At 51.4% G+C, this 24261-nt stretch overlaps 1 protein-coding gene across 3 annotated transcripts in view; it reads left to right on the top strand.

Annotated features, from left to right (window-relative positions):
- LOC119104263 (uncharacterized) overlaps positions 1-24261 on the top strand; it is a 56234-nt gene that overhangs the window by 7201 nt on the left and 24772 nt on the right. For all 3 annotated transcript variants that reach the window (XM_037227958.1, XM_037227960.1, XM_037227957.1), the window contains exon 4: positions 412-550. In XM_037227958.1, the coding sequence (XP_037083853.1) occupies positions 412-550 (139 nt within the window). The remainder of the gene's footprint in view (positions 1-411; positions 551-24261) is intronic.

The raw sequence follows: 24261 nt of genomic DNA, 5'->3' as shown, positions 1-24261 counted from the left end.
TGCTTTTCTGGACAGGGATTGAACTGAAACGATATGTATATCCTGGCACACAAAGACCAGGACGACAGTCCGAATAATGATTCATCTGCTGTTCATGTGCGTGACGTCACATTCGTGTTACCTTACATTGACGCTATATGTACATCGCGTAATGTGCACATGACGCTACACTGGCAGGTAGGGTCTGGCGGGCCGTCGTCCCATAACTCGAGACGGTCGAGAAAACACCTGCATTACGACAGCATGTGTTGGACATTGCTGCTCGGTCAAACGTATAGCCTGTGTGCCGCCTGGAGTTTGAACTCTGTGTGTGTGTGCGCGTCGGCTGTGGTCTGGACGTCGACCGACTGAGCACACCCGCCCTGCAGGTGTGATGGCCCGACTGAAGGCCTGACGCCACCTTGCCGGCAGATACTGCGGCCTGGGCGTGGGGTCGGAGCTGTGTCGCCGCACGTCGCTGGAGGGCGCCGTGCGCTCCGGCGCGCCCGTCTCGCTCTGCTTCTGCACGTCCAGCACCACACAGCACATCTACGAGCGTCTCGGATTTGAGGTTGGCTGCGAGACCGGCTACGCCGGCTCGGCGCTGGAGCGGGCCGCGGACGTGACGGCGATCCTGCCGCACCGCGCCTGCCGCATCATGTACAAACGGCTGCCGGGCGTGTGGCAGCCGCGCGCCTCAGTTGTCGCCCGTCAGGCAGGCGCAGGCGCGTCGCACTGAGCGTCTGTTCGGCCGGGCCCCACCCGTGACGCCGGGCGACACTGAACGCAGCGGCAGTCGCATCACTGCGGAGTTGGCCAGTGGCCGGCACTGCAGAACGCGGCAGTAATCGCTGATGCAGATGCGGCGTATGATACCGGCGAGGTAGTATACATTAATGACAACCAGCAAAGTAGCGACCAGCACGTAGCGCGTGATGATCAATAGGTGGGAGGACAGCGAGGTTCCGTCGCGTGACCAGAGAGCCGATGTCGCTGAAGCAGCTGAGTCACGCACGGAGCCGGACGGATCGTATTCGGTGCAGAGCTGCGGTCAGTAGATGCGCGGCGGGACCACCAGCACGTTCCAGGGTCTTATGACGTCATACAGCCGAGCCGAGCCGGAGGGCCGGGAGAGCCGCCTGGTTCGGCCCCCAGCTGGGTTGCCCCGGCCGTGGCGTGCTCGCGTGATGCCGGGTGCCGCTGGCCAGACTGGCCCGGCCGAGGCTGGAGGTCCGGTGCGGGGACCGTACCACGCGTCCCATGTCCTCCGCCGGGGTCTGAGTCGCTGGCCGCCGCAAGTAGCCGCTAGAGAGGCAGCGGCCTCGCTCTCGGCATCTGCCGCCAACTGCTGAATCGGAAGCAACGTCCAAACTGTTTTTAAAGTTGTAACTCCTCAAAATTGCTTGGGTTTAATGCGGGTAAGGTTTAATATTTTCTAGATAGTGCCAATGGGTTCTGGACGTTGAAGTTCAGAATCATGTTATGGCTGAGTCCCCCCCCCCCCCCCCTCTTAAAATATGCCGAAGGTTCCGCCGAGTGTGCCAGCTGGCGTTTTACGTACGTTCAGCTGGCATGTGCCTATAATCTGTCGGGGTTTGAGCTAACGGGTCCGAGGACGTTCGTCGGGTCATGTGAGGAAGATGAACGTCGTGGGGCCCCGTAAAGTCAGTCATGGCTCCCAGGCAATTTCGAGTTCCTTGGATTTGCACGTGCCCTCCACGCGCATTAGTAAAAAAATGGGTGTAGCTTGATCGTGTGTTATTTTAGATCATGTAAGGCGTCGTTAATAAAATCGGGGTTGCACAAACCTTCGTGTCTCGTCGATTCGCGCCGCATTTCTTCTTGTATAAATCCTTGTATCGCGAATTGGTGAGCAAATCTGCGTGCACAAATAGTGGTATCTACAAAAGCGGAGAGGTCGTTCCAGACACAAAAGCAGAAAGGTCGGGAGATCGAAAGTTCGTTGTCTAGGGCAGAAACATTGGGATTCGTCTATCGTCTTCGCCATCCATTTGTTCGTTCTCTTCATCCATTTTCTCATGCCACGGAATGTTCCTGTCATCCCGTCGCACATAATTATTTTGATGCCCTGTCTATGCATGCTCGTGTACAGCCGGTGGATGACGGGGTCTGACCTGTGGACGGTAATGCGGAAGAAGTCGGTGAACGGGGTTCCTGCTGTTAGCAAACTGAGCTCACGCCACACTAGCGTCTTCTTTGTGCCCGTCTTCCTTGTCCTCATTCCAGAACTGTGCTGGGAGTCGCGGTGCCGCCGAGACACCATATGGAAAATATAGATCGCCGGATCACCGGTAACGAGACGGGTCTCTGGGTCATCAGTAACGAGACGGGTCACTGGGTCACCAGTGACGAGACGCTTGCCAGACTGCGCAGTTGAAAACGCTCGAGATCAACCCCTGGTCCTGGCTGACTTCTCATACCATTTCAGCGCGTGTACAGATTTGTGAAACCCGTTACAGAGACCTCACTATCCTTGTTCCGCCCCGAAGAGTAGCACGCTTTCATTGTTTCGCACTAGGCGGCATACAAAGTCCCCTACTTCTTGGTTCTTGCTCTGTGCCTTGCTCTGGGACGCAAGCCTAGCGCTGGCAATCGTTACAATGTATTTGCTCTTCGCGTGAGTCGAAACGTATGTCGCGGATCAGGCAGGTGGTTAGGATCAGACAGTGGTCAGGATCAGGCAGGTGGTCAGGATCAGGCAGTGTTGCAGATCAGGCGGGTGGTTAGCATCAGACAGTGGTCAGGATCAGGCAGTGGTCAGGATTAGGCAGTGTCGCAGATCAGGCAGTAGTCAGGATCAGGCAGGTGGTGGTGTCCTCGGCAGGGTGCACGTTGGCGCTAGATTGTCTTCCCTTTGCATCTCGCGCTTTGCGCGAATGTGGTGCCCGCATTTGACGCCCTTTACGGCGCGTACGTGAGAGCTCTGCACTTTTCAGATGTTTCGTCTCGCGATCTGCCCGGTGTGTTTGGAGACCAAATGAGTTTCCTGAGGACATTAATATCGGACAGGCAGCCGGTGTTTTCACCGCTGGAGCCAGCCTGGTACGGTCTACCTGTAACTATGGTGCCGCCGGACACAATCCCACTCGGCCGGGAGAAACCAAACGGAACACAATCCCGCACAGCCAGGAGAAATCAGACGGAGCACAAAACCACACAGCCAGGAGAATCCAGACGGAACACAATCCCACATAGCCAGGAGAAACCAGACGAAGCACAATCCCACTCGGCCAGGAGAAACCAGACGGAACACAATCCCACACATCAGCAGAAACCAGACGAAACACAATCCCACACATCCAGGAGACACCCGACGGAGCACAATCCGACACATCCAGGAGACACCCGACGGAGCACAATCCCACTCGGCCAGGAGACAACGGACGGAACGCGATCATAGAGACAAGGACATGAAGACATCAGGCCCATAAAAGGTCACAAGGACCCATTGAGGCTGGCCTACCTCGGGTTCCTCGCACATTCCCGAAACTAATCTTGCCGCGTGATCTGTATGAACTTAGCTATGAATGAGGTCCTTAGGTCTAATGAGGTCGATAGAACTAGTCCAAACGATTCTTAAATGTTGCTAGGCATTAACCTCCTGCAACTTCGCTTCGCAGTCCATTCCAATTTGTTATTTTTTGACTCAAAGACTGCCCCTTCATAGTGCCTGTACCTTTTTCTAATTGAAACCGATTCTCTCTAAGTCCTGGCCTAAATTCCAGTGCCCCGTGTACATCTACCTTGTCTGTCCCTCTTATTATCTTGAATGCATCCATCAGATCCCCTCTAAGTTGATGATATTTCAGTACATACAAATCCAATGCTTTAGGTCTATCATTATAATGTAAGCTGCCAGTCTTATTTATCGCCCTTGTTACGGGCACAATGGTTGCGTCTGATCTTGCTTGATCGTGCTTGACCCCCACTTTGACTGAAAAGATGGCACACCCGCAGGCTGCAGTGTCGGGTCTTGCACAGCATACCATAAGTGGTATGTCTTATGATGGTAAACTGTATGATGATGCCCTGATGGCACTGGAGGACGGTTTCGGACGCCCGAAGGATATTGTGCATGCCAACCTGTGAGTTACCATGGTGATCCCCACAGCTGCGAAAACCGTAGGCGTGTGGTGGAGAAGCTCCCATCAGAGCTGAAGGGAATCTGGGGGGGGGGGGGACAAATTGGACCTGGATATACCTAGTCTAATCCATTTCGATGCCTGGCTGCGTAAACAGGTGAGGGAAGCCCTCAACTCCGTGATCGTGTCTCCGGAGTCAAATAAGACGGCAGCTGAGAATGACCCAATGAGACACATGCGGCGGTGGCAGAGTGAGAAGGCAGTCGAGCGAACTGCTCTGGTCACGGACGTCATAACCGCTGGAAAGATCTGTGTGAACTGCAACGGCCAGCATGAAGTATGCGTGTGTCCTTCCTGCATGCTGATGACGGTTGATGACAGAGCTCATTTCGCTGCCAGCTCTGGCCGCTGCTCTTTTGCCCGAAGAAGGGACATGGTGTTGAAAATTGTCGCTTCGCAAAGCCATGTGGTATCGATGACTGCAAGATGAGGCACAACCATGTGCTGCATGGAAGCACTAGGGTGACCCTCCGGACCAACCGTGAGGTTTTGTGTCCAAAACCTGAAGACAATCGTGTGGTGGCCGCAGCCTCACTGCAAAGCGATGCTGTAACAACTCTGCCGCAGGTTGTACAGGTCACCATCATCGGCAGCCACGGCAAGTCCATGAAAGTTTGTGCTTTACTTGACCCTGGTTCTCAGGCATCCCTGGTGTCAGAGGATGTGATGACACAACTTGATCTTCGTGGAGAACAGCAAGCACTTCGGCTGCAAACTGTTGGAGGACATGGTTTTGGTCAGAGCTCGACGAAACTGGCGCTGGAGCCTGCGACATCAGGAGACGATGGTACCAGAATTATAGTTTCCGAGGTCTTCTCGGTGAAAGACATCAACGTCACAGTCCCTCGACACCAGAACAAGAAACCAGAATGGAAGCACTTTCAGGATCTTTATCCCCTAGACTGTGCAGGGAAGAACGTGCAGCTCCTACTCGGCGCCAATGTGATCGAGGCTGTTCTTCAGTTTGAAGTCGGAAAAAGCAAAGCCGGTCAATCAGTAAGCATCAGAACCGCTTTTGGATGACCCCAACTGGTTCTGTAAAGGGCTTCGTACTAGAGAGAACGCACCAAATGATGTTCATCAACAAGATGACAACTGATGATGAGATGTCAGCAACTGCTATAAGAGTGGTGGAGCACAGAATCATTTAGGAGCAAGTTCGATGGCAAAGACGTCGGATCACACGATGACATCAGAGCAGTACAAATCATGGAAAGCACCACACGAAGGCTGGACAATAGATATGAGACGGGACATCCGTGGACGAGCGACAACGTCAGCTGTCGACAGCTGTTGTTGGGTGCGCTAGCGTCACCATGTCATCAGGAGTTTTCCAGGTCAAGGAGATCAACAGCGGATGTCGCTGGGGTCAAGCCCAGGTCCTGGCAGACCACTTCTGGAAAAGGTGGAGACGGTAAAACATGCTTACACTGATGCACCATCGGAAATGGCTCCATGATATCAGAAATCTTCGAGTGGGGGACGTTGTATTGCTGATGGAAGCAGATGCCCTGCGAGGATTTTGGCCATTGGCTCGAGTCGTGAAAGTTTTCCCGGGTGCGGACGGTGTAGTTCTTTCTGTTGAGTTGAGGTCAGCGGGAGGAGGCACTTACCAGCGCCTGTCACTTAAGTATGTCTCTTAGAGAAGGCTGGGTGGGGAGCCATCAAAACGTCCCGGATCGCGGCGTCCAGTGTTAATATCGTCCAGGATCGCAGCATCCAGCGTTCGTAAAGTCCAGACAACATCCAGTTCCGTGCCGATTGGGGGCGTTCATAAGGTCCAGGGACGCAACGTCCATAGTCGCAAAGTCCAGAGTCGCAAAGTCCAGTGTTCGAAACGTCCAGTACCCATGGCAACCAGGCTAGTTTGGATTCCTGCCGCTAGATAGCACTACAGAAGTATCTTTGAGCCTTGCCGCTATTTCCCTCTTTTGTCTACAGATGGCACAGTCAACCTGGCATTGCACTGATGATCACGTGATGCGTACAATCAAGCATGGTTACTATAAATTACCTAGACGCCTGGCGGCCGTGTCCTGCCTGGGCGTGGCCACGCCCCGGGGCTCACCGGCTGACTGGGCGCAGACGCACTGGGCGGCGGCGCGGCCGGAGACATGGTGCGTGGCGCGGGCACGGCGGTGACCGCTGCGCCCGCGGGGTAAGCGGGCTCTCCCGCCCCTCCGCTGCTGCCTGGGCCCCAAATGCCGGGGTACACTTGGCTGCTCAGAACCCCTCATTTTTGTATCGGGTGCTTTCCACTTGCTTGGAAGACCCCGTGCCCCACATAGGATAATGCTCCGAGACACTCCATGCTCAGGGACCTTCCTTATTGACCTATGGGTCTTCCCCTTTTTGAGATTATTTGCTGAGGACCCTTCACTTCAGTTCACTTGTCAGAGCTCTCCCTGTTTACCTTCCCGGGCATTCTTGATCACACGGGGGCGTTAATTCATGTACACTGATCTTCGGTTATTCCCCTCTCTTTAGCAGATCCTGTACTCCGGCCGGAGCCTACATGTTAGCCTGCCGGGGTGCTCCCGATCGTTCAGGGGTCCCACCATATTGGTGTAAGGTTCTGCTCGCTTGTTATGAGGACCATTCACTGTTCACCGCAGCCTCTTTGTTGGCCTGCCACGGCAGTTTCGATTGCCCAGGTGCCGTCGTCATGAGTCTCGGGTTTTTTCCATATTATAGGAGACCCTACGCCGTGGACGGGGACCCAAATCTGAATCATTTTTATTGGGGCTTCACTTCTTACCGACCGATGACTGAATGTGCGGCTATGGCGATTACGCCGATGAATTTGTTTTTGTCATTGGCAAACACAATTTTACACGCTGCCGACGTCGTGCATCTTATTTCCGTTGTTTATTGAATTTGTGACAATTATTATACTTGTACGTTACGTTTGAATACATTTTGAAGGATAGGATGTTCTGCATTCCCTTGCAACTCCAAGGCAATCCAAGGCAACCCTTGCAATTCTCAACAACCCTTCCAAAGCAAAAACTCTGCACCAGCCCCCAGCCATCATCTGTTCCCATGAACTGCTCTGCTAACCGTGTATAAGCTAGGAATCAAGCTTATGCTTCATTTGGATGGTATTTCACAGCCAATTTGGGTGTATGTTGCCATGTTTTCTTTGAAGTACTTAGCCTTAGAATTACAGGATCCACCATGATCCGACGAAAATGAACAAGCTCCATGTATTTGCGTAAAGAAGCACGCCTAGTTTTCTAGAGCTGTGCTCTAGTATGCTAGAGCTCAAGGACTGGAATAGGAGGATTTTTGGTGGGTAGAGCCCTGAACTCTAGGAAGCTTACAAAGTAACTGTCCTTCTCCAGTTTTCTAATATTTTCGCGGTGCACATATGTGGAGATTTAGTTACCGTGAAGTTTACTGCTTCCGATCACTCCGATATGTTGTCGTGTTAGTTCTGGCCGGGGCTTTTGCCGGAACCGTACAGAGTGTTTAATAATGATGTATGCATACATGCATATAATATATATATATATATATATATATATATATATATATATATATATATATATATATATATACACTTTTATGACGACATACACAAGAAGCTCTCAAAACTTTTACGGTATATGACTGCTGACTGACTCTTCTATGTATATGACTCTTCATTTCATTTCGGCACCTTAAACACTTCAAAGTAGAGCATAAAACATGAACATGCGAGCCAGCAAACCAGCAATAAACTTTTCACTGGACAGCACCCACTGTCGTTTTGACATGGCAACAACAAAAAATTACTTAGCCGTGCAGAGGACATCATTAGCACCATACATTGTGAATAAAACAACACAGCAAATCTCAACACTGCATGCCAATCACACGATACCCGCGCCATTCATCAGTGTCTTGCTCCTTGTCTAATTGATTTATTTGTGATGCTGCTCCAAAAAGATAATTCAGTAGTAGATTTAGATTTAGATAGTAGATTTATTTTGTTGTTTATAAATCGTGTATGGTCATGAATGAGAAGTGCATCCAGAATGTTGAGTTTTATTGTTTTGTGTGTAGATGATAGAATCGCAGTGTTTTGTGTGAGCGCTCGGCGCGCGAGAAGAGTATTGTGGTCGGGCTGTACGTGATTCCTGGGTGCCCCCTCCGTAAGGTGCTCTGTGAGACATCGGAACAAAAATGCTGTAGTTACACCATTGTAGCATACGGAACCTTGCAGCAACACCCGGCAGCGGTCAATAGACGGGTGGAAATGACCACGTATAGAAATCGGTACTTTCCAACGCTTTATTAAGTCAATGGTTACGCGTGTAAAGGGTGTCCTCTTCCGGATGTTCCACTAGTGCAATTTTTAGATTGATAGTCGGGACGGACTATGGGAAGGCGCAATGGGAAGACGCAATGGCGTCATCTCTCTTGCTCGTAGTGCTGCAGCTGCTGAACCCGTTCAGAGAATCAACTGGTCAGCCGACTGGTTCCTGGCAAGGCCCATTGGGCCATGCCAGGGACAAACTCCGCCGCTAGAGGCGCTGGCAGACTTGAAGTGCATCACTGAAAACCAATTACTGACGCTTTGCTGCGTCAAAAATGAAGGGACTTTATATATATTTTTGTGAAATAGCGTCATTATAGGGACCGTGCCGTTATACAGATTGCGCTGACGCCATTCATGGTATGTTTTGTGGACCTCGTGCCCAATAAGCTGAGAAGACATTTGGAGTTCGTTAATGAGAGTTTGGATTGGATGTGAGCATTATTTTGGTTGTTTTAGTGCGTGTTCTCCGATCTTTTGGCCGAATTGAAATCATGGAGGGTTACGGGCAGCTTCGTTTAGAGCAATTGAGAGAACTACTGCGTCGGAAAAGAGCCAGTCACTGGCAAGAAGCAGGAACTTATTGACAGGCTCATGACAGAAATGATAGTTTTGGTCAATCTGAAGTAACGAATGTGGTGGAGCAGCAATTTTCGGTGCCTGCAGATATTGCACTTATCATCCTTGGAGCAAGTCAGAGGCTGAAAATACCCAAGGTAGATTTTGGCACCATGCAGGCTTATATGAATGCTGAAAATGGTCAAATTCAGAAGAGTGCTTTCCCCATGTTTAAGGGAAAGTTTGTGAAGCCAGTTTTAATAGGAAGTACATGTGAAGTCACGTACTTTCAATGAGAGTGAAAGCAGAAATGAAAAAGCTGATGACATACACAGTGGCTCTGGCCATTGGTCATGCTGGATCAGTCAAACATGCACGGTGTGAGTGTGCGGCTGGGAGTGGCCTGAATGCGAAGGGCAAGCACATCAATGTACTTCTGTTCGCAGTTGAGCGCTTTGTGAGAGCCCGTGAGTTGCTCCTGGAAAAAATATGTACTGATATGTACTGAGGTAGGAAAGGTATGGAACAAACCCTGCAAAAGGCAACTGGTAATCTCACCAATGAAGTGTCAAAATATGACACACAAGGTGGAAATTTTTTGTTAAGATGTCCCGGCATGCTCACCCCCAAAACCTCAAAGCTGCCAGGAGGTAACAAGATCAGAAATAAGCATGTCTGAAACAGCCAGATTCCGTAGTTTAGTGATAAATTATGGGTGTGTCAGGGGAGTCAAGCTGGTTGGATCTGCAGTGTTTGCAAATGCTGCCAGGGTCACCAATGTTGCACAAGACCATGAGTACCTGCAGGAGGACATAGGGTTGGCAACAGTCAGAAAAATGCATGAAGTTATACAAGAAAAAGCAGAAGAAATAGCCACTGCAACAATGGAGCAGGGGTCCTCAAAGATATGGCTGCAAGAAAGACGAGTGCGGCTGACAGCATCCAACCTTGGAAAGGTCATGAACATAAAGTCAAATACTGCTGAAACCAAACTGGCATTAACCATGGTGGCCCAGAGGCCTCTGAACCACATCCCTGCAGTTGCTTATGGCAAGGCAAAGGAGCCAGTTGCAAGACGACTGTTTGAGAACATGTACAGCTGTAAAGTAAGCCAGTGTGGTCTTCTCATTGACTATAACAATACTATGCTTGCATGCACCCCTAATGGTGTGGTTAAGCCTGTGGGCAACGGCAGCAATGGTTCAAAGTGCCTGATTGAGCTAAAGTGCCCTTTCTCAGCTGGTGACAAAACAATGGATGAGGAAGATATTCATTTCCTGGTCAAGGGTGATGAACTTGGGTTTGTCTTGAAGGAGAAATTCCAGTACTGGTGGCAAGTACAGGGACAGTTCGGGATCTGAGGGTCAGGGATATGCTACTTTGTTGTGTTTCACAAAAGACATCCAGAAAGTGGTCAGCTGTCTGTGGAGGTTGTTAAAGAGGTTCCAGGACTGTATGAACAAGTGATGATCCCAAAGCTGAGGGAGTTCTGTGAGAAGCACATGGTTCCTGCCCTGCAGTTATAGGGTGGTCAATATATAGGGTGTGCCTTGTCCCTTCCCCGGTGATACTTGTGCATAATCAAGTGTAGAAAATCACATTCTTCCGGATTGTTTGTATAGCTGTACTGTTACTTATGCCCAGTAATGTCTGAAGTCTCATGAATAAAATGCTTGAGACTTAGCTTTGATTGTGGTGGATGATGGAGTCGAGTATACATGATGATTAATGAGAGCATGGCTTCCATTACACTTGTAGCACAAAAAGTTGTCCGTCATTTACCCTGGAATAAGATGTATTACCAGCATAAGTAATGCGAATAGCCCACAATGCTTTATATTTCTGTTCACAAGCCAGACGTTGGTCACAGGCTCAAGGGTGATGACTGGCCAAAGCGTGCATTCAAACACCTGTGTTTTCGTAGTACATCTGTTCAGCTATAAACTATTGTGTTCAAATCATGTTTGTATTACATCAAACTCTATGTAACACAGCACTTTCAACACAACAGAACGTAGTGGTAACATAATCAAGAGCTCTACAAGAGGTCTGCATTATTTGTACAACTACGGCACACCGCATCACCCAAGTGTGCTCCGTACCCATGCTACACCATGCGGCACTTCAAATTGCACATAAATGCACACACATAAATCAGCTGAGACGCAAATGGGACTAGGCGTCTGTGTAGTGTGCCATGCAGAATTGGGAAGTTATTTGTGAGTCCAATCAACCGATCCACATGGATGCGCTTTGTGGTGACGTTCCTTGACATTAACACAGAATGACTTGGCAGCTGTGCACGATGCTTCATGTATGCAGGTGTGACCAGTTTTACATCTCTAAGAGCCAGAATATCCTGCATATTAAACCCCTTATCTGCCATGATCGTGTCACCTGCTTGCAATCTGTCCATGATGTCACATCTCTCAAAAATCTCCCTTTTGCTTGTTGAGCCTGTGTGTGCATCCGAACAAAATGTCACAAGCTCCACTGTATGAAATGCCTAGCAAAACTTTGTAGGTATTTATACACTACTTAGATATACACTACCTTTTTGTAGTGGGAGTAAGATGCCTGCTGCTCCCTGGGATTTAAAGGGACCTGAATTTCGCACCCAGTGCGGTCAATGATTACAATAGGCTCATCCTTTGAAATCACGCCATCACATGGCCAAATATTAATCATCGTAAACCTCCTGTGCATGAAGCAGATCCACTTTTGAAACAAAGCACCAACAGCCTGCCTGCTCAGCTCAAACCTTATTCCCAGAAAAGCATCAGTCACATTGTGGCGCAGCTTTATAAGCGCCAGAAAGAACTGCTGCTCTGGGGACAGCCTGCTACATGTTGTCACATCATTGTCAGGTATGACAATGGATGGCACAAACTTGAAATGCTCAATGCCGTCAAACCCAGTCAGGGTTTTGATTCGCCCTGGTATGTTTACGCATGCATCTAAATCGAGCACTCCTGTCACAAAACAGGTTTGTGTGGCAGCTTCACAAGGTGCTTTAAATGTGTACTCATCAAAAAAGCTGCCTGCCATGTCATCCTCATTTACAGTCTCAATCTCTACTTACATAACAACTTCAACACACTGCTGGATGCTGCACTGGTTTGGCTCTCACTGAACAAATCTGAAGCTCTGCTTCTATTCTGCCCCTGGCTTGATGCTCGCTTGTTCAGCCGTGAAGTTTTGCTGCTATTCGTACTGTCTGATGGTGTCCATTCAAAGATTGATCGAATAGCATTTGCCACCAGCTGATCTCTGGATGTGTTTCCTGAAAAGGCATTGCCCATAAAATTAATCATGAAGAATTGCACATAAAACTTGTGAAGTGCAATCAGACCAATGTGTACACTGCGGTAATTTTCATTTTTAGGGAATAAGACCTATACTTACACATATGCATGGTCATCACACAGCTTGAATGTGATGTTGATGTGATGTTAATGTTAATGTTTACCCCTCAAACATATTGGACTCAAACCTTGAACTTACTCGGGTAAGGCAACGATTGGCAAGGAAACAACCTGACTATCAAGATGCTGCCGAAATGATCTCTTTTCTGACCTTGTTTAACTTACCAAAGTGTCCCAGCATAACAAAGTCAGTCTGTGGATTAAAATGGTTGTTGCAAACCACTGAATATTTGCTCGGAAGACAACGCCTCTTTGTCTTGGGATCTTCCCTCTTAAACGCATTTATCCATGCTTGTCGCAGTTTTTTTGTCAGCAGGGGACTTGTGACCACTAGGCTCAGAGCAGAACGGGACGTAACACTTCATGATGGTTCTTTTACTTGCTGACCGTACAAACAACCAAAACTCCCCCACGGATTCCAATCCTGGATACAGGAATGCAAAAACGAGAGACTATTACCAGACCAGGTAGCAAAGCAATCCGCACCCCAGTAACGAATCGCAAGAAACTACCAACGCGATACATACCGAAACTACCATGTAACCGAAGTTTGTCACAACTGCGCCACCGACCGATGGACTTCAACGTTTGACCTGCTACCTGTCGGGGAGATTCTCGGAAAGTTTTAGCATGGCCCATTGCATTGGTAAACGTTCTGGTCAGCAGCTAAGGGCATTACGTCCCATCTGGGGGCTTTTAGTCTAGTAATAGCCCCCTGGCCCGTACGGAGACCCTCATAAGGATGCGTCACAACCGGTCCCCTCCTCGATCCGGCTGGCCCTCTATCTGAGAAATCCAGCAACGGATCGGCACAGTAGCTCTCGCTTACGCAAACAGACTACCGGCACAGGAAGTCCAATAATTGGTATAGAGACACTAATTCGCCTTATCGGTGCCTGGTTGAAATGGTGCAGAGGGTCCCTCGTCCGGTTCTGGTATCCCTGGCTGGCACAGGCCTCTCCATTGCCCCATTGTACATGAGAACCCCCTTTTAACATTTCTCATGAATCCTTTCATTGTCAGTAGGGTCCAGTTCGGCACAATGGACTCTTTGACATACGGGGGCCCATCATCGTCCTTATTCAGCAAATGTGCTCTTGGCCGACACATGGTCTCCTGGTAGGGACTGTGGTCACTGACCAGCAATGTGGGCTCTTTATTGTTTCAGGTGTCCCGACGAATGTAAGATGGCCTCTATTTGGCATTTAGAGGTCTTGGCCTCGTCTCTGCACGGGAAATAACCCCTAGGCCCCAGAATAGCACGGAACGGACTGTTTGATATGACTGTTCTCAGTCAGTTGCTTCAAATAGAGACACAATAACACGGGTCTCCGATCAGTGCTGGAGCTACTCTTACATTTTAGGGTCCGACTTTCGGGCTGTGATCTCTCCATACGACCTCTGGCCTGCCCTTCGGACCCTTTAATCGGGTTCTTGATCTTCGGCCCCAATGGATTAAAAAAGAACCTATGGAACTCATGGAACCCAAGGAGCCTAAGAAGGAGGTGGGGTAGGGGGTGGGGGAGGGGTCCTGCTGAATTCGGTTCCCGGTGAAAATAAAGCTTTAGGGGCTATTTTAAGTGCCCCTGGAATCTTGCATCGCCTTAAGATAAATGTTTGGGCTGAATACGGTGTTCCAATTTAAATCGGGGGCTCATACAAATAAACGTTATGATGCCCCCCCCCCCCCCCCCACAATCAAGTTTCTTGCTGCCTATTCACCGAAGGAGCTGAACCAGGATTTCAACAGTGTAAGGCAGGGCAATCATGGTGCTCGTGTATCTTGGTGCCCCCTACAGGGGAAGTTTTGGACTGGACCACCTTCAATTGTTCGTTCAATCACCCACTTGCATTTTGTGTCTCAAAGAAATAAATGCGGTGATGGTCCGAAAGAAAGGCGTTGCTTGGCCGAATGGGCCGATGCAGGATTTCATTAATGGAGAGGCACGGGCAATGCGATGTCTGATCGTAAAGCCCCAATGACAACGGGGGGTGTTGGTGCTTGTTTTCCCTAACAGGGTGCCCCTTCCCTGAACGGTCTGATTCATAATTTTTCCAAAGTGAAAGGCACACCGATTGAATTGCCGCTAGCCTTTGGTGCTTTTTCAAACTTATGTTATAGGACATTGTAAATGGCCCACTTTGACTTTGTATTGTGTTTTATCGTAGCCTCGACATCGTGGTCGTAGTTCATGGACGCACCGCGAGTGGCGCCACTGTCGGGCGTTGGAGGCAGTCGGCCCGGAGCCGCCGTGCAGTGCGTTTGTTCCTTCATACTTTGTAAATGGAGCTCACGTTAACATTAATGAACAGTTTGGAGACACGACAACTTGGCGACGAGCAAAGGGATTTTAAAGTAAGGACAGGTGCAAGTGACGCGCGGACCGGCAGGACGTGTGGGGCTGCGAGGACTGGCAGGGCACGTGGAGCTGAGGACCAGGCAGGACGTGTGGGACTGCGAGGACTGGCAGGGCACGTGGAGCTGAGGACCGGCAGGGCGCGTGGAGCCGGTGGCAGCAGTGTTTGAAAACGCAGGTGATCAATCGACGGGCTTCGGGAGTTTTCTGACTCGGTCGACGGGACAGGGCAGTGTCGTGTCATCCATTTATTGTCACAGTGTGTCAGGGGCAGGACAGTGACGGGGCCGATAGCCCTGGGACAGGCTCAGGGGCATCATTTGCCACAAAGGCCCCAGAACTGGCACGTGGTCCTGCCGTCGCGGCGCCATTTTGGGCGCTAGTTCGGCGGGGGCCCGGCAGGGGCGCTGCGTCGTCGGGTCAACGAGTTCCGGAAACGCAGTTCAGCAGCCCGTCGACAGAGGCGCTGTGATAGCCAGCGGTGGCGTGACTCGCGAGTCAGCACAGCATCAGCTGATCGGCCGGAGAGGAGCCAGGGCGGCCGGGCGCGAGCCAGCTGATCGGAGCGTGGGAAACGACGGAGCGCCGTGCGCGAGACAGAACAGCTGATCGGACCGTGGGAAAACAGCTGAGATCGGTGCGCCGGATCGAACAGCTGATCAGGACGTGGTAAAGCTGAAGGGATGGCGCTGCCGGGAATGCATCTGCCCACGGTGGCACCCTACCATACAGGGGAGGACTTTGAAAGGTGGGTGAGAAGCATAGAGCGGTATTTGGTGGCCGTGGACATAACCGATACCAATCAGAGGTGTGCAGGGTTTCTCCATCCGGTTGGGCCGGACGTCGCAGATCTCAGGGAGACGCTGCCGGACGAAGACGCGGCGGGAGATAACTTTGAAAAACTTAAGAGGAAGCTCACGGCGTATCTGTCGCCGGTCAAAAGCGCTGTGACTGAGCGGTCTGCATACCACCAAATGAAAATGCAAGGGGGTGAGGAATTCGGACAGTTCCTCGAGCGACTCCGGATTCAAGCACAGAAATGCGGTTATGCAGCGGCTGAGATGGACAGGGAACTCCGGGACCGGTGTGTCGTCGGAGGCAGCCCCGGGCTGAGAGAAAAGCTACTGCACGAGGCGGCGACCAAAGCAGACTGGCTGACGTTCGCGAACGTCCGGCAAACAGCGCGGGCGTACCGAGACACGCGTCAGCTGAGCGCCCAGCTGAGAGAGAGTCAGCCGGCAGTCACAGGGGTCGACTGTGAGGGGACGGCCGTGAACGCAGTGCGGCCGGACCGGCGGCAACGGCCGCAGCGAGGCCAGTGTTTCCGATGCGGATCCAGACAGCATTGGAAGAGGGACTGCCCGGTCGGGGTGCAGGAGCGTGGCACTGCCGACCGGCCATCGTCCGGGGACAATGGACGGCGTGAGGAGGGGCGGCAGCAGGGACAGACCCGCCGTCCCCCGCCCGTCCGACGCTGTTTCCGGTGTGGGTCGGACGCCCACCTACAGCGCAGCTGTCCACAGCGCCGCACGGTGGGCCATGTGACTGAGACTGAAGGAGGTGTGCCACGGCGCATCGAGGACATTCTCCTGCAAATCGACATCCCGGGCCAGAGGGATGGCCTGCCACTCATCACAGTGAGGATCAACGGTCAGGACATCACGATGATGATCGACACCGGCTCGCCGGTGACAATCGTCGGCAGAGATGTCAGGATCCCGGGACTGCGCATGCGGGCATCGGAGCTACGTCTGCAGTCCTACACCGATCAGACGGTGCCCCTCTGCGGAGAGGCAACGGTGGAGGTGGAACACGCAGGCCAGGCCCGGTCACTGCGACTGGTGATATGTGACCGACAGGGGAGCGCGCCGCTGCTGGGACGAGACTGGCTGCGCCAGCTCCGCCTAAACGCGAGCGGTTAGCATGGTCGGCCGGCCGGGGGACGCTGACGGAAGAACCGCGCCGGAGTCGGGCGCGAAGACGACGCTGGAGTCGGTCGTCAAGGCGCACGGGACAGTGTTCACCGACGGACTGGGGAAGATGTCGAACACCCATCTCACGCTGAAGCCTGACGCGCGTCCGGTGTACAGGAAGGCCAGGCCTGCGCCGTACGCCCTCATGCCTCTAATTGACAAGGAATTTGAGCGCTGGATCACGGAGGGAGTCGCAGAGAAGGTTGGCCCAGAACAGAGACCGTCAGGCTGGGGGATCCCGCTGGTCCCAGTGCTGAAGCCCAACGGTCAGGTCAGGTTGTGCGCAAACTACAGCCTGACAGTGAATCCACAGCTCCGGGTGGATCCGTACCCACTGCCTGCGCCAGAGGACCTGTTCGGGAACATACGAGGTCGAGGGTTCGCAAAGCTAGACATCCGGCGGGCATTCGAGCACATGGAGCTGGACGAGACGTCACGGGACCTCACCACGGTGACGACGCACCGCGGCTCGTTCCGGATGATCCGTATGCCGTATGGCATCGCCAGCTGCGGCTTCCTGTTCCATCAGGCAATGGACAAGGTGCTGAAGGGACTGCCGGGCTGCGTGTGCTACATTGATGACGTTCTCATCGCAGCGGAAGACGAGGCAGAGCTGGCGACACGGCTGGGCCGGGTCCTGACTCGGCTGGAGCGTCACGGCCTCCGGCTAGAACGCTCAAAATGCACTCTCGGGGCGAGCGAGGTGTCTTACCTGGATGGCGAATAACCGCGGACAGTCTATCGCGGATGGCGCTGCCGTGCAGCGGAAACGAGCGGGCGGAGGCGGACAGGGAGGTGGCGGGAGTCCACTTGTTGTTCATGGACGGCGCGGGAGCGCCGCTGACAGCCCGCGAGATCGAAAACGCCACCCGGCGCGACCCGCTGCTGGCGAAGGTGCTTATGCATGTACGACACGGATGGCCGACAGAAACGGAACCGGAGTTGGCGCCGTTCCGACAACGGGAGGCGGAGCTGTCCACAGACCACGGCGTGGTACTGTGGGGAGGCAGAGCGGTAATACCCCAGAGGCTGCGGTCGCGAGTACTGCAGGAGCGGCATACCGGACACCTCGGCAGCGCCAAGATGAAAGGAGTGGCGCGCCGGCACGTGTGGTGGCGGGGAATGGACACAGAACTGGAGGCACTGGCGCGGGATTGTACCGCGTGTGTAGAAAAGCGAGGAGCCCCGCCACGGGGCGCGCCGCACATCTGGGAGCTGGCTGGCGGCCCGTGGGAGCGAATCCACGTGGATTTTGCCGGGCCGTTTTAGGGCTCCAGCCTCCTCGTGGTACATGGCAGTTTCAGCAAATGGCTGGAGGTGTGTCCGATGAGAGACGCGGCCACAGCTAGCACGGTCCGGGAGCTGCGAGCCATGTTCGCTCGTTTCGGTATACCACGGCAGCTTGTCTCCGACAACGGACCTCAGTTCACAGCGTCACAGTTCGCAGAATTCTTGAGTGGGAACGGTGTACGACACGTCAGAGTAGCACCATACCATCCGAGCAGCAATGGGGCTGCCGAACGAGCGGTCCAAACCGTTAAGAACGGCCTCAAGGCGGCGCTGAGGGACGGGGGCTTCCTGTCTCGCCGGCTGTGCACGTTTCTGATGGCATACCGCGCGGCGCCACACTCGACGATAGGTCGTACGCCGGCGGAAGTGATGTTCGGGCCCCGATGCGCACCAGGCTCGACCTCGTGCACCCAAGCATCACACGAGACGTACAAGAGAAACAGCAAGACCAGAGGGAGGCGGCGGGAGGAAGGTCGCGCCAGTTCAGGGTAGGCCAGACCGTGTGGGCGCGGACATATGGCGGCCCCCGACGGTGGCGGCGCGGCGAAGTGGTAGGCATCACGGGCCCCGCCTCGTATCAAGTAGACGTCGGCGAGGCCGTCCGGGCCCGCCATGCGGACCAGCTCCTGCCAACAGCAAGACGGGAAGAGCAGCAGCCGACCGAGTCAGCTCTGCTGGAGCCGTCGCAGCAGCATCCGACCGACCCGGCTCCCGGCCGGCAGCAGCATCAGATCCCGGAGGCTCACAGTTCTCGGGGGTAGAGAAGAGAAGGAGGAAAAGCGACCGGCACCGGCCAGGGAGGAGGCAGGTGGTCGCGACCAGACCAACACGGAGCCGGAATCAGCTCAACGGAACCGAGCTCCTGACGGGCCGGACGCCGAGTACCAGCAGACAGGGCAGCCGCGCGCCGTCAGCGCGCCGCCCCTGCGGACGGGGCAGGCGCACATGGCCAGCGCGCCGCGTCACGAGACGCACCCGCGTCGATCAGCGCGCACCATCCGACCTCCGCTGCGTTTCAGGCTGTAGGGAAGCTCCAATATGGGGGCGGAGGGTGTTGTATCGTAGCCTCGACGTCGTGGTTGTAGTTTATGGGCGCACCGCGAGTGGCGCCACTGTCGGGCGTTGGGAGGCAGTCGGCCCGGAGCCGCCGTGCAGTGCGTTTGCTTGTTCATACTTTGTAAATGGAACTCACGTTAACATTAATAAACAGTTTGGAGACACAACATGCCGCTTGGCAATCAAGATGATGCCCCCTGCAAGGACGGTTTTTGTGCCTCCTGCTTGATATTTTATCAGGGCGCAAAGCTCAACATAGTTGTGCACCTGGAATTAATGGATTTCTCAGAATAAAGGGTAAGGCCCCTTTCTGGTAGTCTGAAATTACGTGGTTCTCGAAAATAAAGGTTATGTTACTCCGAAATGAAGGATTTGGTTCTCCACCACCTCATGGGCCGACACAGGGCTTCGTGGAGGCCACGGCACGAACGTCGTGGTGTCCCCGCAATTTGGTGTCTCATAAAAATGTAGGTCATGTGGTTTCGAAATGAAGGTAGTGTTGCCCCTTTTCGATGAGGTTTGATGCCTCTTCGAGGGATCCAAACCTTGGGCTCAAGGGGGAGAGGAATGACACCATGGTTCCCGTCCCTGCTTTGTGGTGCCTCAGGGAGTGTGTGCTGGAAAATAAAAGCTAGGATGCCCCGTAATGAAGTTGTTTTTGGTGCTCCGTCGTGGAACAGGTAGATCGAGAATTTTGCAAGGGTGAAAGGCATAGATATTGTGATGTCCAGGGATTTTGAACCCTGTTTACAACCAAAACTTCGGGAAATTTGAATTGCCCACTTAAAGGGACTCTTTAAAATAAAGGTTATGATGCCGCGAAATGAAAGTTATGATGCCCCAAACTGAACATCTTAGTGCGCCCTAGCCCAAGGGACCAATCCAGGATTTCGTCGGGGTGCGAGGCACAACAATGCTGTATCCTTGAAATTTGGTGCCTTTAGAGAATGAAGGCCTTCGGCCAGTTTTGGTGTACTCGGATTTCAGTGCCTATCGAAAATAAATATTTGTGGTCATTTGTGTTGTCCGTGAAATTTTGGGGTCTTTTGAAAATAAAGGTTATGTGGATCCGAAATTAGTATTTTGCTGCCCCTTCACCATAATATTTTGCTGCCTCCTCACCGCAAGGGACAGGGGGCATAGCCCCATCCCACCCCCACCCCTACCACTCTGGACCCGCCATTGGTCAAGGTCGGTTGACAAGACACATCTCATCGCCTCATCGCCTCAAAGCGTAGCCCGTTCTTTCTTCCTAATTCGTCATTCGGCTCCACGCATAAGCCCCATTTATGTTACCTTGGTGTGGATCTGAGTATATACCGTGTTGTGTTTACGACTGCAAAACCCAATTCTATGTTCCGAAAAGTGTTGTTTGTACATGCTATGTAGCTGGCGCCTCCTTCGCACGAGACATGTGTGCTGGGTCATGCTGCCTCTAAACTCTCCACACTCAGGCTCTAAGCGCATGTTTCCTTCAAGTCAACAGGTAACCACCAGCGGCTTAGGCACGCACACTGTGTTGCTACATAGGCCCGCTGTTACACGCCTATTGCATACTGCATCGCGCATCCCGTTTAAGAGCATTTGCAATAAGCGCCGTTCAAAGTGCTCTCTGTTGCCCTTGCCCCGAGCACACGGTGTACTACCCCATTACCAAGAACGTAGGAAAACAACGAAACGAACTGTGCTTATTAAAAATTTGTATTATCCTGCATGTACCTGCATCGTGGTCATCTTTCTCCCTGGCCCCATACGAAGTATGGTTCACTGACTCCTGACGTAGGCGGTCACGGCCACCGGCTGCCTTGGCCGATCAGCTGATCGTTCGCGCCATTTTCGTTCGCGTCAGCCTGCCTGTTGCCAAGCGCGTGAAGTTTGGCGCGTGGGTGAAAATGTTCTCATGGCATTCATAATTGGTCGGACAGAGGCGTTTCCCCCTTTGAGTTTCTCAAGCGCCGTAGTCGTCCAGCACCGGAACCCAGACAGATCGCGACTTGTCGCGTGGGAGTTGGTGTTCCGAGGCAGGCTCAGTGTGAGATGAAACAAGGAACAAGTAAATATGGAAGTAAGCAAACATTCTTGCCTCACATGGTTACAATTGTCGACAAAATATGGATCATCTTTTCACGAAACATCATTGCCGATATCCAATGCAGCAATAAAATAATGTGTAAAACTGAGAATAGGTACTTACACGTGCGTGCGATATAACACATGCAGAACCAATAGCACCGTCAACCACATATTTTCAAGCATTACATAACATGAATTCGCGCATTCGCACTCTTGTTCTGGTTACACATATATCCTGTTATATAACTCCGTTCACAACGAGGCAAGATATTACGGAGACTAGAAAAATGTGAGGAGAAACACAAATGCACGGTATGCTGTCGTCTTAACCGATGCATGCATCAGAGAAAACCTGCCTTCGCCTGAAATGGCAGAAAAATCAAATTAAATGGCAGAACCTGCCGCCACCCTGAAGCCTCCTGGCCACGTATCCGCTAAATACCGATAATAACATAACCTTTTGACATTTGTCTGGGTGTTGCTATATGCGATCGGCTGCTTGCCGCCCAACGCCTACACTATTGCATCTCCCGTTTGGAGTACATTTATAGCATGCTCCACACACTGGGCTTGCCGAAAGCGCACTGTCGGCTCCCACGTCGATTATTAATGACTTGGCGAAACGATTAAAGGGGCTTAGCATATTGAAAACTATTATGATCATATTCAAATTACATACCCGTATCTTTGTCATATTCTGTTCGGTTTTATGCGTTCACTGCAGTTCGTCTTACCCGATAACAACGATCGGTTGCCTTGGTCGATCATCTTATCGTTTGCGCCATTTTCGGTCGCGCCAATCCGCCTGTCGCCAAGCGCGTGCGAACAGTCTGACGCGTCAATGAAGATGTTCTAGTCGTTCGGACGGGGAAGTTTCGCAAGCACCGGAACATTTCGGCGTCAGCCCACGGACAGAGCAAAACTTGTTGCGAGGGATTTGGTCTTTTGGGACGGGATCAGCGTGAGGTCAGACTAGGAGCAAGCAAATATGAAAGGAAGCAGACATTGCTTTTCCTGTTTTGCCCGTTATGGCTTCATCCATTAGCAAAACGAGGAATATCGTTTCACGGAAAATCGTTGCCGACACCCAACGCAGCAATAACATGATTTTTAACCCTCGCCATGATAGGCGGTGATTATGGCACGTGTTTTGATACCAAAACGTGTTCTTAGATGTTCTGGTTTCGGAGCAGCGGCAGTTTGTGATGAGCACTCCATGGCGATCTATGGCTGGCTCGGGCGGTGGGCGGCAAGAGAATTGCACTACAATGTACTCAGAATGTACTCATAATTGAACAAGACCCACGCCGGTTTAAGTTTCGTCTCACCGCAAGCCTTGTTCCCGTAAACATAAAGCAAAGCTACAAAGTGCGGCTTTCTGGAAAATTCGACCTTTCACCAGTCAACAACATAAAAACTAGTACAAATCATGAGATAGTGTTCAAAACGATATGCTGGTGTTCTCGGCAAGCTCTATCTTTATAAGCGTGGAAACGCCGGGGGAGGGTCGCATCAACCGCCTCTCTCCCTATCAGTCCGAGTGATGCAAAACGGTGAATCAGGACGATGGTTAAGACGTACAACGAGCATAGGTACTTAAACATACGCACAACGCACATGCAGAATGAATATCACTATCAACCACATATTTCCTGAGCGTAACATTTTATGAGTCCACACGTTTACACTCCGATCTGTGGCTCCCAAAGCTCTCCCGTTATGTCACTCCGGTCATATTTCGGCCAGATGTTCCGAAGGCTAGACAATCTTCACAAGAAACAGACAATTCTACGATATGCTGTCATTTTGACCGAAAGAAGCATCTAAATAACTGTCGCCATCGATCACCAAAACAAATATGATGCATGTGAGCATTTGGCGTGGTAGTGTTTTTGAGACATAATCGTTTTTAAAGGTGTATTTCCATTGCCCTGCCAAGAGACTGTGGTTAGTGATCAGGGACACGCAATGAAGCTAATTTTCTATAGCAAATCCGATCGACTTAACCTGCAATGGCCCTTTGTCTTCGTCGGTTCTGGACTACTCCCTGGCGCGAAATCTGACAACCGCGGACCATTGATTACCAAAGTGCACACATATGTGTATATATATATATATATATATATATATGTTTATGTATATATGTTTATATATATACATATACATATATATGTTTATGTACATATATATACGTACATATACATATATGTATATGTGTATATATTTATACTTATATATATATATATATATATATATATATATATAATAAGACACCTATAAATAAGCATACGCAAAGGAAACTGATCTTTGTTTTCGTTTTGTTGAACATCACATCGGTCATAGCACTGATGAACTTTTCGGATGCTTTCTGGACAAATATGATGCCAACTTTCGCTTCTTCTCGCTGGTCGCTGAAGCTCGTGATACAGAGATGAAATAGATTGTCATATTGCATGGCCTGGTATTACTTATAGTTCTCCACATTCCATTCGTCATTGGACATTTTCTGGGCATTTTCTGAATGACAATTTTGGACAAAGTCGATATTGTAGTACGTTTATAAACAAGCCTCCGCATTACTGCATGCTGGGTAGCGATGCTGCGGCGTTATCATGAGACTAAGTCATGGCGCCAACGCTATGGCGGTGTGAAAATGCTGCTCTTTGCGGGCTGGTTGAAGCATAGATATTTTCACAAGCCGATTTTTTTCAACCTAGCACATTCAATGAAATATTTTCAGCTGGGAAATGGCGTTGGTTTGCACCGGAGTCATACAGTTATTGCTGAAATGCGCTTCCAACCTGCCCCTGACAGGCAAATGGGGTTACCCATTCACCAGTGATTTATCCCGAAGAACTTGAGCCGGAAGTGCTCAGAAACAGTGCGCAAAAGAGTACAACATGGAACAACAGCAACAACAGTGGGTGGAAATGAGATACGGCGGGCTAGACGGGCTCGCAGCATCCTGGGACGCGCATTGAGAAGTTGGAATACACATCCTGTAGCCTCAGGGAGAGCGTCGTCAGCGTGGATGCAGGGATGGCCTGCTCCTGTGGGGGTAGTGAGTGGTGAACCCCGGGGCTTAAA

This window comes from Pollicipes pollicipes, unplaced genomic scaffold (genome assembly GCF_011947565.3).
Source record: "Pollicipes pollicipes isolate AB1234 unplaced genomic scaffold, Ppol_2.1 Scaffold_6052;HRSCAF=7182_pilon_pilon_pilon, whole genome shotgun sequence".
Lineage (NCBI taxonomy): Eukaryota > Metazoa > Arthropoda > Thecostraca > Pollicipedomorpha > Pollicipedidae > Pollicipes > Pollicipes pollicipes.
This window is presented reverse-complemented; position numbering and strand designations above follow the sequence as displayed.